This window comes from Rousettus aegyptiacus, unplaced genomic scaffold (genome assembly GCF_014176215.1).
Source record: "Rousettus aegyptiacus isolate mRouAeg1 unplaced genomic scaffold, mRouAeg1.p scaffold_m13_p_10, whole genome shotgun sequence".
Lineage (NCBI taxonomy): Eukaryota > Metazoa > Chordata > Mammalia > Chiroptera > Pteropodidae > Rousettus > Rousettus aegyptiacus.
This window is the reverse complement of record NW_023416285.1, coordinates 86,903,971-86,921,869: the sequence shown is the minus strand read 5'-3', so window position 1 is coordinate 86,921,869 and position 17,899 is coordinate 86,903,971. Positions and strand designations below refer to the sequence as shown.

General features: G+C 36.9%; 2 protein-coding genes across 5 annotated transcripts in view; both read right to left on the bottom strand.

Moving 5' to 3' along the window:
- LOC107499789 (nebulette) overlaps positions 1 to 6,781 on the bottom strand; it is a 101,185-nt gene extending 94,404 nt beyond the window's left edge. The window contains exons 1-2 of one of the 4 annotated variants that reach the window (XM_016124314.2): positions 5,920 to 6,781; positions 5,757 to 5,828 (exon numbers count right to left, since the gene is read on the bottom strand). In XM_016124314.2, the coding sequence (XP_015979800.2) occupies positions 5,757 to 5,828; positions 5,920 to 6,024 (177 nt within the window). In that variant the 5' untranslated portion in view covers positions 6,025 to 6,781. The remainder of the gene's footprint in view (positions 1 to 5,756; positions 5,829 to 5,919) is intronic. The other 3 variants (XM_016124290.2, XM_016124331.2, XM_016124325.2) reach the window with 3 other exon arrangements.
- A 1,365-nt stretch (positions 6,782 to 8,146) lies between these two features.
- LOC118600331 (LIM zinc-binding domain-containing Nebulette-like) overlaps positions 8,147 to 17,899 on the bottom strand; it is a 207,628-nt gene continuing 197,875 nt past the window's right edge. The window contains exon 7 of the mRNA XM_036228148.1: positions 8,147 to 8,214. The gene's annotated coding sequence lies outside the window, so the exon portion shown is untranslated. The remainder of the gene's footprint in view (positions 8,215 to 17,899) is intronic.

Genomic DNA, 17,899 nt, shown 5'->3' with positions numbered 1-17,899 from the left:
TGGACCCACAATGATTATGGGAACCTGTTGCCCAGTTCGTCCAAAATAATTATTAAATATTCTCCATTTAACTCTCATGAGTATCCTGGTTTACTGTTACGTTTAAGCCACTGACCTTAGCAGTTAAACCTGTGGTTAAACAAATATAGCTGCCTACCTCTAGGTTGAAAACAAGTAGTCATTGAGACAGATGGAACCATTTAAGAAGTAGAAGCAGAAATTAAACAAATGAAGATTACTATTAGCATCATCACCTAGACATGCCAGATTAGAGGAAGGAGCTTAATTGTTGCTGCGATGGGCTTCCTGCTACTAATTAATTCCCCTCAAATCAAGCTTACTCAATTTATGAGCACGCATAGGCCTCCCACCCTCCTCGCCTCCTCCAACAAGAGTGCACAGAGAGCTTGCCGCATGTTTGAGACCATCCCACAACATCCCCCTGCTGTGAGTAAGCAGATGAGCAAGAAAAAGGCTTTGCTAAAGATGCTCATTTGTCCTCTGGAACTCACTAGTAAAATGAGTCATCCTTTCTCCTTGGGGAAGGGCCAGAATTGTTATCCTGGGCAAAGACCCCGCATGGACACAAGAGCCAGAAAGAAGCCAGGAACTATGGAGGAGGGCCTGAAATGTAATCCCACTGTTACCCTAACTACGACCCAGTCTGGAAGCTGGTGGGGGGCGGGGGGTGTGTGTGTGTGGAATTTATGACTCGTTGCAAGGATGAAGGTAATTTGCTGAAAGTTATATCAACCTGTAATAAGGTCATGTTTATCAACCCAACACTGTAAATACTTAAGCTGAAGAAAATACCCCAGTTCAGATGAGAAATTACATGGTCTCCCTAATTACAACCTAAAGGGGAAGTTTAATTCGATATACTACCTGTTTTTTAAAGGACATGACTAATAGTGATGTTTCACACAAACATTTCATTGGGATTTCACCTTATGCAAACCCGATTTGAGGGGCATTTTTTTTTTTTACTATAACCAGATATTAATATATTAAAAAACATTATTTCAAAATACCATATTTCGCAGCAGCGACTCTTAGATATTACATACCTACCACATCAAACATTTTGCTTTATTCGTGAAATCAACATTAGAACATATTTATCTTATCTGAGCACTAAATGACTTTTTTTCCTTCTAGAGATTAGCCATAATTTTAGGTCTCTGCAAATCACCCTCCTCAGTCACTAGTAATTAAACTGTTAATGGCGGTATGATAAATAGTGGGCTATTTTGATCATAAGGAGGAAAAGAGAAGTGTCTCTGTCATATAATTAAGTGCGAGAGAAAATAACCTATCATTAGGCTTAAGTCTGCCTCATTATTTTTATCTTTTGCCACCACCCTTTCCCTCTTACATACTGCTGTTTGCTGCAGTGGTACGTGCTATGGCCGCAAGACTCCTGAAAAGCTCGGTCCTGAGCAGAACGTTCAGGACAGGAGCGCAGGACAAGGGCAAAGGAGTTACTTCCTTTGCCATGCAGGCAAATAGCTCAGTCTGAAGTGTGGTATCCATGCCTTTCTTTGGTCTTTAGTTAAAAGAGAGGTATACACACACATGCGCAAACACGTTTCTAATCGCTCATGAATTATACTATACGAATGACAGACAATAAGCTAATGAGCTGAAATTTTCATACAAAAAAAATGTTACATATTAGTAGCCTTCCTATACCGGGAAAAGAGAAATGAAAGAAAACTGTACTGATGACTGACGCGCGAGCTTCAGTAAAATGAAAATCACTGAGTCGACAGCCATCTCCTAACACAACCTATCTATTGGGTAATTGCCTATCCGACCCGCTTCTTTCCTATCGCAAAACCCGAATGGATTTACAAGACTAGCAAGGCCCCTACCCCAGCCCCAGAGGACAAATTCCTCTAAACCAGGCATGGTTTTCTTCTTCCTCTCGGCCAGTGATTGGCCTGGGGAGGCCAGGAGCCCAGCTCTGGCCATGAGATATGAGTCGAGGCTTCCCAGCAGTATTCCGGTATTTCTGTCATAAAGGCAGACAGCCCTGGGACACTTTGCAGGGTACCACACTTCCGCCTTTTTCCATGCCCAAGAATCACAGCAAGATACAAGCAATGATGTCATCATAGGCAATAAGCCACCATACTGAGGATAACAGAGCCCAAGGAAAGGAACCTGAGAGTCCAACAGCCTCCATTCTGCCCTGACTAGACTCCCTATCTCCAGGCTTCATGCGTAAAAACAAACAAACAAACAAAAAAAACAAGCAAAAAAAACCTATTTGTTAAACCTCTGTGCTGGGGTTTTCCTGTGACTTGCAGCCATTTGTCCTTATAACCAATACAGCAGCCAAGTTATTTTCTGATTGAGAACAAAAGGGCAAAGTTGATAACTTGATCATTAAGATGCCACAGATATTTACTTTCTTCTTTGACCTCACGCATGAATCCTACCACGTCTCAACTACAATGAGAGTTAAATTAGTTCAAAGGCGCTTCCTCCTCCTCGCCTAGTTTTTTGTTTTTTTTTTTCTTTTCACTTAGTAGGAGATTTAGCTAATGGCTGAAAGTGGATGGCAGTTGTAAAAATGTTTGAGGATATTTCTTTTTACAAGCAAGCACTCTTAACCAAAAGTACCGAGAAAGTCTTTTCACAAAAGGAGCCATATTGGCTCAATGCAGTAAACCCTGGAAGAAAGAACCGTACTTCATGCTGAGTGCTCAGAGCTGAGGCTGTTCTCCCAGGTCCTCTCCACAGTCAGAGCTTTCCCTAGAGGGGGAACCACAAATCTAATGTTTTCAGCAGTGGAAGGATTTACCCACAGGAAACGATGCTCATCAGCCTGAAAAAAAAAAGTGTTCTTTCTGCTCCGCGCACATGAACACCCTAAAAAGGCTTGAACCAAAACATTGAGTCAGAGGCTTCACGCAGATGTGGCCAAACTTGCTCTGCAGAAGACTTTATACTTAATTTATAAGGAATGTACAAAAGGTCCCCTTTAACCGAATATTTTTATGACCATCTGAGAAAAAGCTACTAGATCCGTGATTCTGACTGCTCAATACAGTCGACAGATATGATTTGTGTAAGAGATTGATTAGATAGCTGACTAACGGGATGAAATAATGCAGAGAGGATATCTGAAGAAATAAAAAGCATGATGTGGTTAACAGAAAAATAAGAGAGGCTGTGTCAGAGGACCAGGTGTCCTCTAGACTGGGAAGTGACTTATGCAGAGGGAAACCCCACAATATGGGCAGGGCACATGCAAACCAGAAACTAGGTGAAGCAAAGACAGACTGAAAAATGCCTCGTACTAATCTCCAAAGTGAAGCCACCTGGCCCGAAAAATGGAAAATTCTATAAAGTGCAGGCTTCCCAGGACATCCCTCTGGATCAAACTTAACATTTTAATAAATGATCCTGCAAAGGCGTGATACCGCCAGGTCCACAGGCCTGCTGCTGACCTCAAGTGCTCAGGGAGAGAGAAACTGAAAGAGATGAACTGGGGAAGCTCTCAGAGGGCCGAGGGCAGACAAAACAGATGGCGGTCATCCCTAGCACGGTGAAAATCATTCAAACTGCTACTAAGAGATCAGCTACAAGCCAGAAGTGAGGATCGCCAATGGCTGAGCACGATGTCCAAAAATGAGGTTGCTCTAACAGCTCTCTGCAGCCCCCAAGCCCAGGAAACTCTAAATATCATCACAAAGGGTTCAGGTACAAAGGGAAACACCGTTCCACCCTACTCACAGTCACGGGTCATCCACATCTGGATGGCTGTGCACAGATCTGGTCATTACGCTCCCCCAAAAAGGCATGAAAGCCAGAAGAGGGCCAAAGAGACACAGAATGATGATGTGGAAGGGCTGCTCCATGAAAGAGAAACCCTTAGAGCTACCCTTCTAATCTAGCAAAATGGAACAGAGTGGCGAGTGGCTAAGTCAGGCTCTGGACTTAGCTGGACCAAAGTCTGAATTTGGTCCCCACCCCTGACTAGCCAGGTGGCCCTGGGAAGCTGCTCAGCCTCGGGGTGTACCGGCTCTGAACTGAGGGTCAGAGAGCCTGTGCCAATGCTTGGTACGGCACAGAAGACAACCATGTGTGGCACACAGGAGAGGAAGACATCGTGGTGGCCGAGGCGTTTCACACCCCAGGTCTGTGGCTCACTAGCTGTGTGGTTTGATCGACAGAATGTGAGGCTGCTTCTTAAGGCTTTGGGAAGTAGGACCACTGAGCAGGCCAACAACACACCACGTCCTCTTGGTGACGTAGGCTGCAAACAGATTGAATTCAGACAAATACAAAGCCTCAGGTAAAGCACACAGGCGCCCCGTCAGCATATAATGAATTTGAAAACGAAAGTGAGGGGCTTGAAGGTTTGTCTTTAAATTGAGGTTTGAGACCAGGGAAAAGACAGGTGCGCGGCTAACAGAAGGCTTTGTGTTCCAGTGCTACTCCCCACTGCTTACCTGTGTGACCCAGGCAGGTTACTCAGCCTCTCTGAGCCTTTACTTCCTCACCTTTAAAATGGGAAAAACAATAGGATCTACCTCATAAGCTGCAATGCCTGGCAGGGGTATGATTCCTACCAGCCTCTGGCTCTTCCTAACAAATCACAAAGCAACACAGAGTCATATACAAAACACGATTGGACGGGCACAAAAGTCATTTACAGACGTAGTAGTGAATAACTCAAGCCCTGAGTACTCACAATGTTCCAGTTTACTAAACACTTCAGCCGTGTACCATTACTCAGTCTTACTAGTCCGCCTGTTGCCCTTGAGAAACTAAGCCCGGCCTGCCTGCCCAAGGTTACTGTTAAGCTCACTCACACAAACCGACTTCAAAGAACTCGCCAGCTCACCACCCCACTGCCTAGGATTGACTTCACTTGAAAACAAACGTTTGTAAAATATTCTGATCACATGGCTCGTTAACCACCACCAAAACGCCCAGTATTGCGCTCGCCTCCCTCACATACAGACGCAGGGATCTGTCTGCTTTTCGTGAGCCATTTTTCTATAGTTCCAGCTACTCTTTTCCCACTGTTTTAGGATCATCTATATTCTCATTGCTACTGAGTAATACATTTCCTTGTGCTTCTAGTATTGTAATTTACTTATTTACTGTAAATATCTATAAATATGAGTTAATTCTATAATTCTAAGATCCCCTGGAAGAATAAAATAAACCAAGTCTAGTTCATGAAAAAAGTCACAACAAAAATGCTCCTTTTCACTAAAATCCTCCTCATCATCTAGTTAAGGATTCTTAACACACAGTTCAGTTATCCATGGATCCTAAGTTGAAAATCAGCGTTATGTGCACATAGGCAGTCTACGCATTTTTCTGGTTTGGAAAATGTGTTCATGAGATTCCTTAAAAGGTTCTCAAAATGTTTTTTTTTTTTTTTTTTGAATTATACATTTAGACAGAGATCCTCCCGAAACAAATTACATCATTATGCAAATTGTAAAAGTCTGTATGCTCTGAATTCAATGCTTTATGATTTCACGTCAGAGTGACAGCGAAATCCATAAGGCACAGAAGTAAGAACACAGACACCTGATTCTGCAGAAATTTTCTTTATGAGTGACCTTGGGGAAATCACCTACAATTTCTGGACTCGGTTCCATGATCTGGAAAATGATTGTGTTTTAACAGATGATTTCAGGATTTACTCTCTGGTTCTATGATTCTGTGACATAATAGTGCCACACACATAACACAGAAATAAGACAAAAACTACTTAAGTCACTTACATCACTAATGATTTCAGTGCATCTTCTGGCCAGTTCCATGCTCAGGTCTTCAATAACAGGCTTAAAGAACAACTGTACGGAACAAAAGAGGGAAGAAAATGTATTTCTAATCATAGACTTAGAAGAACAAATATCCTTCTTCAGTAGGTACCTGCCCACTCACCCTGTCTTCTTCATCATTTTCTTCTTCTTCTGTTTTTTCCTGTTCAGTTTCATCTTTTATATCCTCAAATCCAGGGACCCTCATTTCTCTCTCTCTCTCTCTCATATATATACACACACCTTATACTTTTTAATTCACCAAAGGAGCACTTTTTATGTACTGCAGCACCCTTGAGATCTTGGAGTCTGTGGTGTCCTGGCAGGAATGACCTTGCCCAGGCCACCTCCCTATTTAGCTCACACTTCACTCTCCTTATCACAACTCCGTGTGAGTGGATGGAACAGGATCCCGGAGGTAGGCCAAAGCTAGCTTCCCAAGTGGAAACAACATTTAAACAGGCAAAATTCAATCTCATAAACTTGTAAAGTCGACGTTCTTTTAACTGGTTAAGAAATCCAGAGGAGACCATTTATTTATATTTCACTAATTCGATTCATTCATAAAAGGGCTTGAAAAAGACTTTAAAATTCTGGGGAAACTACTCAGCTATAACACTCAAGATAGCATAGTCCGATGTCTGTTATCTCAAAGATTCTTCAGCTCCTTCTAAATAAAGCTTTCACTAGAATGTCAGCCATAGCTCTGATCTGGTATTGTGACTCTAAACCATTCAAACTCATTTCATTAACCTAAATTAAATTTTTTGAGACACACATGTACTTCTCACATTCTAAAAAATATATTAGCTAACTAAAGGCTAGTAATTTATTAAGAAAAGCCCTTTGAACCCTTCGAAGAATCTATTCTGAGTTAATTATGACTGTTAATGCTATATTGCTATGTTATGTTAATTGTAAACATCATTAAACATGAAAAATTGCAGTTAACATAGGCTGATATATCATTTAAAAGTTCTAGAAACATCATTATTTCAGAAAATAATAATCATCCTTTTTCAATTTTGCCCATTGTGTCCATTTTTACAAATTCATTACTTTTATATTCCTTGGAGTGTAATACACACTTGAAAATGTTTGGAAAAATAAACTATAACAATATTTATAATGTAGTATAGACATCATTGTTTATATAATTAAAAATATATTTCTCAAACCCAATCCTTTAATGTTAATTCGGGCAATTCTAAGACTCTATCCAGCTCATAATTTATCAATTTGGTTTTTAAATCCTAAACTAAATTTCTATTTATACACCCATAGCATATCAGTATTAGACATAAAAAACACCCTATAGCGAATAATAAAACTAATTGCATAACATACAATTTTATTCAAAATAATACAGCATTCTAAGTAGCCAAGTATAATGCTGTTTTCTCTTGATATCATATCTGGTTTTTAATTTATTTTTTTAAATTACTTTGGCCTTGCCTAAACTAAAAATTCTGACCAGAAAAATTCTACATTGTCATTGTGTATAGATTATTTTTCAAATTGCTGTCTATGAGGCTGAATGAAGTTCCACAGAATAGTCTAGAGTGAGAAAGTGTTTCTTCAACAAACATGTTTAGGGAAACCTGTACGTGAATATCCACCCTTGCACCTTCGAGACCCCCATGGCATAATGACACAGTAGGAGACCTGAGAAGACCTACAACCTAGAAAAGTATGTAAGTTTGCTTAATCCAATCCATGAAATCCTATCCATCTAATCTAATCTAAACTATTTATCTCCCTATCTACTTATCTGCCTACCCACCTATTTTTAATGATACCTGATACTCCAGAAAACTAACATTCTTTTGTGAAATGTTTCTTAGGAAAGCATTGATCTATTCTGAAAAACAAACAAACAAACAAACAAAAACGTGTTCTAGAAGAGTTGTTGGTCTTTGCATGAAACGGTATTTGATACAGGCTAACTTAATGGCACCGCATATCCTGCTTATAAGCAAAATGCCCAAAAGGAATGTCCCAAGGGTGCTGAATTTGGAAAACTTAACTTTAAAATAACAGCAATGTCATGCCAGTGTAGAGGATTCTACGAAGAAATTCTCTGTACATTATATTTCTTCCCTAAAGGAGCACGATGTGTGGACTCTGACTGATTCCTCCAAGTCCTCTGCCAAAAGACTGTTCTAATATTCTAGAGAAGATCTATTATTTTGTCTTTATTTGGAAATACGGAAGTTTGCTTTTCTTGCAAACTTCTAGAAGTGTAGGGGGAAAATCTTGCCCCAGCTACCTAAAATGCACCTTTGAGCTAGTGTTTGAGGTGACAATACTTGTGTTGCTCATGGTGATATCTGTTCCCCATGGTGAATTACCTTCATCAGACTTCAACGGTTGCTTTTTCTCATTTCCCAGCATGTAATAAGTTCATATTGGCTCTTCACTGTGTTGGAAAAAAAATAATAATCTGTTGAGATTATGCACAAAAGTTTTGAAAGCAAAACCAAACACCATATGTAATGTGAACATAAATTTTCCATCTGAGTTTTTAGCATCAGAATTTTAAAGCCACAGGGATCCTTAAGAAATCAATCCTACCAAAGCCCTCTCTTTGACAGAGGACAGACTTAAGGTCGAGAGAAATTAAGTATTTGTCTTATTCACAGAGTTATTCAATGGAGCCTTGGGACCAGAACTGAGCTAGAGCCCTACATTCATGCCTTCAAATAAGTGTCATTATGCCAGGCTCTGTGCTAGAGATGCGAGAGTGAGTAAAACATACTTAGTGCTAAGATAAGGTAGAAAATAAAAAACCCATCATTCGAGACTTGCTGGAGGAACTCCTTAATGGGTTGTTTGGCAAGCTAGATACATTATTACTTTTGATTGAATGCATTCTTCCTTTCACCTATAGGTATAATACAAAATTCATGTAGTTTTCTCTAAAACATTTTAAGCCCTGCACTTTATCACGGCAAAGCACTCTTGTCAATAGCTCCAAAATGTGACTTGGGGAACAAAAAGAAATTCTTCTCCATGGTTAGCTATCATGTTTCAAAATTCCCTATCATTCTCTCTCTCTCTCTCTCTTTTTTAAATCAAGTTAAATGTTGTATTTTAATCCATATTTTCACCTTGGGGCATCCCAAAAGGGAATATCTGTATAGTTACTAATCCCTTTTCCTTACTGAGCATTTCATTTTACATTTTCTACTTTTTGCTTTAGTATTCCATCCATGCCCTGATTCAGAATGAGACAAAGGTGGAGACCATGTTACTTACAGATAGACCCCTGCCCCCAGGCCCTCCTACAACCTCTAGGGCAAATTATTGAATCTCTCTCTCTCTATCTCTCTTTCTCTCTCTCTCTCTCCCCCCCTGTAATTCTCCACAGTTAAACAGAAAAACTGAATTGCCAGAAGTTAATGAAAGAAAAGCAGCTTAAAAATAGTAAAGGCCCTTACAAGAATGAGAGTTTTTTAACTAGACAATAAAGGTACACAGTTTCAAGAAAAGCACTTAACACCAAGAGTCTTCTCATTTGAAAGGGTGAAATTCTATCCCATCACTATGTTTTTAAAGGACAGAATTGCCTCATACAGTATAGTAGCTTAAGGATTAGAGCTAACGTGTGTGCTATGATACAGAAGTCTTTGCTCTTTTAGGGGTTTGAAGTTTATGTGTAAGCAATATATTTCCATAGAAAACATAGAGTCCAGAGTCGCCGGGGGAATTCAGGTCTTGGGGACACGGACCCCAGCCAGGGAAACCCATGTATGCCACCATCATGAGTCACAGAGGAATTGCTGTCTTCAGTCTTCTGAAGGTCACATGAGACAAGAGTGTTGTCGGTTCTGACAAATTTTTCATACTTATTTTGCTTTTTTCTCCTTTCTTTTCTTCACAGTGATAGAAAATGTGTTTCTCCTCGACATGGTGATGAGTGACTTACAAATGGAAATCCATAATGAACACTTGAAATAGATTTGGATTCAGTTCTAAGTTGAGAAAAACTTACAGACCTAAACTGAATGTTTCCATTTTAGAAATTCAGGCAACATTCCTTATGACAAAACGTTCACCCTGAATGGTTTGGCGAAAGAGGGAATAGTTCATCTGACTTGGCTCCCATTTGACTTCCTCTTGGGACTCTTTTACATACTCATTTCCAGTTGCTTGGTTTTGTTTATTTGTTTGTTTGTCTGACTGGTTCGTTGGTTGCTTGGATGTTTCAATGGAGGATCATTTGTTTATAGTAACTGTCCCCCAGAAGGTCCTCGGTTGAATTCCTGGTTATTTTACATTTGCTTCATATATTTCCTCATTGTTTGGCATTGGCCCAAAAGAGAACTTTACTAATAGATGAGGGGGAGAAATCATTTCTTAAAACAAGAAATGGAAGCTCGCTAGCGCAATTTGTCTTCTTTATAAAAGAGAAGCATGCTGCTTAATATTAGCCCGATCTATTCTTACAATTTACATTCATTAAGCCTATCTTCTTCTTTTTAATGGCTATTTCATTACTGTTGTTAATTAGAAATGAAAAGAACACAAAGCAACCTAAATAACTGTCATCCTTACCAATTAGGCTATTAATGTAAGATTTAATAGAGTGTTTTTCTGTATTCTTATTCTTGTTTTCACAAATATATATCCTATTCACAAATGAGTGTCTGGACCCTAGGCTGATAATGGAGGAGAAGAACAAGAAAATTGCAAATAATTTTTGACACAACAATTTCCAGGTTGGGTATGGTTGGGATACCAAAATTAAAAATACGTGCTCTTCCAAATATATTGACAGGGAAGAAAAATATTCTTATCCAGAGTTTACATTAACATAAGCACCCAGTAAACTGAAAGACTTTGGTTTAATTTGCTACTTGAGATTATTAGTTCAGTTTTAATAACAAGGAAGCTAATATCACAATCACACTGTAATACTTCTAACGAAGAGAAAGAAGTCCAAGATTTGAGCAGCCTCTCTATAGCTTGTAACCAGAACCAGAGGGTCAGGAATTAACAAACAGCTTGGCTATCCCAAAAAGCATCTAGAGTTTTGCTGGAGATGTCGGAAAAAATTGTGAAGACTTTAACCCTGGCAAAAAAAAAAAAAAAAACACACACACACACACACACACATGCGCACACATACATACATACACACATACATACATATGTTACCTTCTGCCTAATTTGGTTTTTCACTGTCCTTGGACTATTTTACAACTCCATAAATTATCGAAAACTGATAATGATGCTACCGTTGCTTTATGCAAATTAATTGTGTCCTGGGGAAAAGCAATTGATTATTGCCTTGTCGATAGACCTTTCCTGCATCTATTTATAAATTCATTTCAGCAGTCCTTATTACTCATGCATGTTTGATTCTTCAAATTCACCTTTGAATCAATTTTAACATCTTACTGTTGCCCTCATTATGAGTTAAAATCTTTGAAACGTGTTCATTTTGTTTCATGAGAATTATGATTTCACCATTTTAAAAAAAAATCTTCCAACAGATGCAAATGATTTAATCATTCTCGTTTCTTTAACATTCAACAAAAACAGAAAAAGGGATGGCATTATTCAATAAAGCCCAATTCTCTCCATTGTTAAATACAGCTATAACAATTCTTGGCGTTTATTGAAATTAGCTTTCCGTTTTGTTTTGTTTTCAGGTCTGACTCATCTGACTATTGGCAAATGTCACATGTGTGCTTGTATATATGTACATTCACACAACACACACACATACACACAACATACACACGCACTCCAGCAGAGTTAATTCACCACAGATGCCAGTTCCCACTTGAAAAGCATACAAGGCTTCAGTAAATGCAAAGACTTAATTACTTCTCACATCTGGAAAAACTTGAATATGAGAGTGGATTTATTGAAGAAGCTCTTTGCTTGACTGTCAACGCCTTATCAAGAGCCAGAGAGAGCGTGGGTTTGATCAGTGCTGGCAATCCGTTAACCCTTCCAAGAGAGATGTTCTACTAATTAATTCATAACATGTCCTGCTTACACGATTTATGAATTTTACAAAAACACAGGAAAATAAATAATTTCCTAGCAACTTCTAAAGAAAAGCTGTTTTTGTCATGTTTCCAGCGGGTAAAATCGTAAAATTTGGAAATAATGAGGAAGTCCTTTGCAGTGAAGGGGAAAAAAAAAAAGGAAAAGCTTTGGGAGTTGTAGAGCATATTGAAAACAGCCATTAGAACAATAACTTACGCAAATACATGCAAAACTAGACAGTTCGGCTGTGTATGGAGAAAGTGTAATAACGTTTCTAAAAGGGAAGTAAGGGAGTTATGTGAGCTCATAGCGAGAAGATTTAGAATGGAGAGAGATGAGGGCAGCAAAGCATCCGGCAACTGATGACCTCAGGGAGAGCTTTATGAAGTGGGTTTGAACCATGAACCTTTTACAAATAACACAGTTCCTGGACAATTGACTATGGAAACAGCGACTTGACGCCTACTCTATGCCCTTCATAGGCCTTGAATTTGACTTTTACCCCTTTACTTTATCATTAGTCAATTGAAATACTCCTCATGTATCTGGACTTTATGAAAATTCCTCATGAAAAATTTTTTTCCAGGTTTATTAGTCTAATAAAGAAAAATAGTCAAAGGAAATTCATTTATGTATGTCCAAAAGTAAATGGAATTTGCTAAATTTATAATAAAAATTCACCCTTCTAGTTTTCTTCAATTACAATTTTATTATTGAAATGCACCTATTTTATCTAATTTTTATAAAGTGACATTAATCTTAAGCGTCGGGATTTCTTCTACCCTGAAATCATGATTTCATCATAGTTTTAAGCCAGGGTAAACAATACGACTGATGTTCACAAGTTCAGAACTTTTGAAGTATTAATTCCTGAGTCTTATTTCAATTGTTTCCACAGAGCTTTTTCATGTGTAACTCAAAATATAAGATAATGTCAAAATAGGATCATAATTAAAGGCTTCATTAAAACAGCTATAAAGTTGGTGATGTTTTAAAGTAATTGGTACTCTTTGAACAGTGCGAACTTGTTTAACATACGTCGGTAGTAAATTCTCTGAGGACTCTGTCTTCTTTATTATTTTATTTGTGTGTGTGTGTATCTACCTTCATCCATTCGTTTCACAACAAAAAAGAGTTGTGAAATCTCCATCCATCTCACCTATTTCAATCATACATTCATCAAATATTATTGACCATCTATTTTTATGCTTTGCTTCCCCAGTATATTTCAGCACTGAATATACATGTGATGGTCAAGATTCACTCCTCTATTAAGTTAAAAATATTTATTTTCTTAGGCTATGATAAAATTTGTTGGACTGACAAAAGCTGCATTTTCAAGAATTTTTAAAAGAATTTTTATCAATGTTCAAGTAATTTTGTAGATATCAACTTTCTATTCTATTTTATATGCTAGTTCTACCTACAGATGATTTTTTCCATTCATCTTTTCTCAAATTGCATATGCGAAATTTTCCTTTACAACCCTAATATGCTTGGCATGTTTTTAATTTGCTAATGAAATGACATCTCTTGGGCAATATCTATGATGTTTTAACTATTTCAGAAATCATTCTCCGGAGCAGTTCTATCCAGTAGGAACATGATGTGAGCCACGAAAGGTAATTTTTAACTTCTTCATTGCTACATTAAAAAAAAGAACCATTAAACTGATTTTAATGATATATTTTATTTAGCCCAATATATCCAGACCATTACCCTTTCAATATGTGAGCAATATAAAAAGTGCTGAAATTTTACCTTTTTTTTTTTTTTACTTTCTTTGAAATTTAGCACCTTTTAATTTTACACTTACAGTACATCTCAATTCAGAGGAGCCATATTGGATAGTGGCTGCCACAGTGGACAATGTAACTGTACACTAATGCTATGAGACTGGAAATCATTTGCTAGTTCTCATTTTGATCACATATACTTTAAATGTGAAAAAAAAAAAACATTTAAAATTAAACTTCTTAAGATGAGAATTTCAGACTCCTAATAAGCCAGCAATAAAACTACAATCTATTTTACTTTCCAGGCCTATCTAAATCATAGTGCTCTGTATAAGAATGTATTTTATTAAAGGTTTATCGTTACGAATAATGAGTTAACTCTTTAAATTATGTTTTAATTAATTTCACTAAAGGTGTATTTAAAATGCTATCTTGTTTCATTAATGAGAATGACATATTTAAAGTCCCAGCAGTTTTCAGGATAAACATTCGCTCTTTAATTATCTAATAAATAGATAATTATATGAGTGAGTAATAGGCGTTCACTCTTAATTTCTCTATCTAAATAGTAAAAAGTCTAAATAGGGAAATATCCTCCACTGAGACTCCCATTTTTAACTCATATAACCCAATTTAAAACATACCAGCAATTTGCTCATCAATTCGGCTACGTAAATCCTTTTTAAACCACGCCGTAAAGCAATGTCACAGTGAGTTATGAGATTTTAATAAAGAGGTTGATGGATCATTTAAAGGACCTAAGTGTTTTAGTGGAATGAGATTTTTCTATTAAAAACTTTACATTTTCAAATCCTCAATGAAAAAAAATTTTCAACAAAGGAAAAACACAGTATCTCATATTTCTGTTCCACAGACAACTTAGCTCGTTTCCTTGATGGAGCCAATAAAATGAAGATCTTTTTAACTGTTGGGATTTTTAATAATATCCAAATGCAATGAAGTGCTTTGAATCTAAAAATACCGTTACATAAAATGATATCCACGGTCTTAACTGTTATTTGTATTATCCTTTATCCAAGCTCTGCTGAATGTTTTGGAGAAAGATGAAACTACATAAAAATGGAGAGAGGCATTCAAAAACTCTAGGAAGGCCCCTCTTCTGCTCACCACCAGGAGGGCACAAAAGGGTGATCATTGTATGCCAAGTACTGTCCCCTAGGCTTTACAAATAAAATTCCACTTAATCCTCACATCATTCATTTGGCAGTGCTACTGGGGCTTAAAGTGATCATGCACCCAAGTTCGCACAGCAGGAGATTCAAATCCAGGTCTGCACGGCTTCATTTTGCACAAAACCTGCTGAAGCATGGAGCAGCAGAACGCTGGCTGTTATTTCTTTCTAGTAGTGATATTATTACTTTTATCACTTTTTTCATTCCCAACTGCAAAAGAATTGTCATTACAAATAATTATTGAAAGCAACGGTACTCTTTATGGTATAGAGACAATTTGGTACCTACGATTGGCAAAAACAAGACTTGCCAGGAGTGACAAGCAAGGGTAAAAGCAGATAATAATGAAAGAATTATAAGAATCTTTGACCTTTGACCTGGCAGGCACATAACCGGAGAAGCTTTCCTGTTTTTAACCTAAGCAGTGCTTTTTATCTACTGATAACCAGATACCGCCAAGATCATAAAGTTCGTGTTTGTGGTGCTCTCAAAAACAATTACGGTGTATATAAAATATTATACACATAAATGAAAGAAGTGGAACGGAAAATAATTTAGGAGGCAGATTTTATTGTATCCAAATAGAGCCTGCCCTTCCTACATAGCTCTCTTAATGGCAAAAAGGAAAAAGAAAATAAGATCTGGAAAGTTTTCTTTTAATTATATTTTATACGTAAGAGTTTCAAATATAATTGTCATAGAAAAAAATGTGGTTGTATTGACTTTTATCGTATGCATTCTCTGATTTACACATAACTAATAAAGATAATTTACAAAAAAAAACTGGAGAATTCTCTAGATTTAGTCTAGAATATTAGGACAAATTCATCACAAAATATAATAGCAATAATTGTGTAAAGAAATATCAGTCTTGTATGCACTTTGAGGTGAAAATGAGAATTTCATTTAACGATATGGATCCTTTTTTAATGTACATACTCTAGCCATTTCTTGGAAATCTAACCCTTTTTAAAGGACATAGAAAACAAACTATCTATGACAAACTATCCCCAATTGCTCTTTTTAAAGAGCAATCATACTCTGAGGGTTTTTTTTTTTTTTATGTCAAAACTTTTACTTAAAAGTAATTTTTCTGACACGTTTTAATGAAGTATCAAGGACAACTTTTTTCAAGATTTTAGTTAAGCTTTGATACTAGACCGCTATCATCATAATCTTATGAAATGTATTTTTCCTATAGAAATATCATTACATGTGCATTTGATCAAGGCTGTAGTTGGTTCCTTATTTTGAGATTTAAAATCACTATAAATGCATTTCCTTTGACAATTCTTTATGGTATTTACATTACTTTCTCTTGTACAAACAGGGAAACCACAGATTTTAATTTAATCAGGTTAAATAGCTAAATTGTATAATCCCATCTTAAACAAAGTTTCACATGTATGGATTTTTAAAAACTTATTATAATAACTTTAGATTTTCTTAACAAACTTTACTAGATCTCTTTTAGAGAGTACCTAATTGTTAATTAAGTGCAGCTACCTCAAAATACAAAAATTCCTATAAAGGAGTAAATTATCTGTATTATAAAATCTAATTTTCTGGGATAGAGTTTCACAAAACTTTATTATAAAGAAAATTACATATAGTTTTATGCTTTAACTAGTTCTTTATTTAATTCATCTTTTTATTATAGCTAAGTTCAACATTTTATTAACTTTTTTCCTACTTTTCCAAAACACAGCAATGGTGAACATCCTGTTTAAACAAACTATCTTTGTTTAAATATTCAAAGGTTTAAACGTTTATGATCTAAGAACTAAATATTTTTCCAGCATCATCAAAAATGTATCTTCTAAGGTATATTACAGGCTTTTATGATGTTTGTATTTCAGAGACAGGACCAGTGATCGTATTTGGGGCTCACGATTTGGCAAAAATTATCACTGACTCATGAACTACGTTATAATGGGTCTTCTGCTCAAGCTCTTTGTGTTAAACTCAAAAAACAGAACATCTGCATGAGATGATATTCCACACTGAACTGACAGCAGAACAGTCAGTTCTATATTCCAGCCTGGCAAAATCTCCACAATTGACCAGACAAAAATGGCCAAAGACAGAAGAGATCTGAGGCTCACTAGATCCTCTGAAGGAACCATAGTCACAGAGCCATCATATGGCAGAGAACAGTTCCAGAGGCATCACATCTGATGCATGGTGTGGGAAGAGCACCGCACAAGAAAAAGTCCCAGGATCTGGGTTCGAAACCTCACGCTGTTAGTGACCTGCTATGTGGTGGCAGGTGGGTCATCTGAAGTCATTGGTCCTTTATTTGTCCACTTGTAAAAAATCTGGCCAGCCTTTCTAGCTCTAAGATTGTATGATTACCTGGTTTCCAAATTGATCTGCTTATCTACTAATCACCATGTTACAAATAGTTCAAAGATGAAAACATTATCTATCAACAAACTCTTCAATGAAATCATTTTTTTTTTTTTTTTTTTTTAGTCAAAGATGAATAGAAGTAACCTGTGTTGAATAGCAGATCCATAGTAAGTTCTTTCCAGATCTTATCTCATGGCATACTCAAAACTGTCTGGACAGTAAATACCACCAGGATCCCCGAGCTGAAGCTCAAGAAGGTGTGGTAATTTGCTTAAAAGTCACATCAACAGGACCGGAATCAAGACCTTCTGTATGTTTATGTATTGCCTCGCTATATATACGCATTGTGTACATTCAACACCGTGATGTTATACAACTGGAATCTACTTTTAAAAACTCCCTTTGTATTCTGACGACAGGTCAAAACTTAACTAGGTATTACTGGACAGCTAATAAAGTATAGGACATTTATAAAGCCCGTTTCTATATACATCAAAATGTTTTTAACTCTTGTATAAAGACACAGTCTTTAAACAACCATAAGGACATTTTTTTTCATAGTCTAGTCTAAAGACTATTTAAATCCAGGTACATAGATAGAGGAAATATAAGTGGATTCCATATGCACATAAAACAGGAATTATTCCCAAGGCACGGGAAATCGTCGGTGATGTAGGTATGCTGAGTATATTCATGCTCTGTGTTCCAAAATCGATATAAACATAATCAGTGGGAAATTAAATTTTGATAGAGCCAAGATATGGCTTTGAAAAGCTTTTAAGCATTTATCTCTGCAGTGATCTCATGGGGAGTTCAAGCT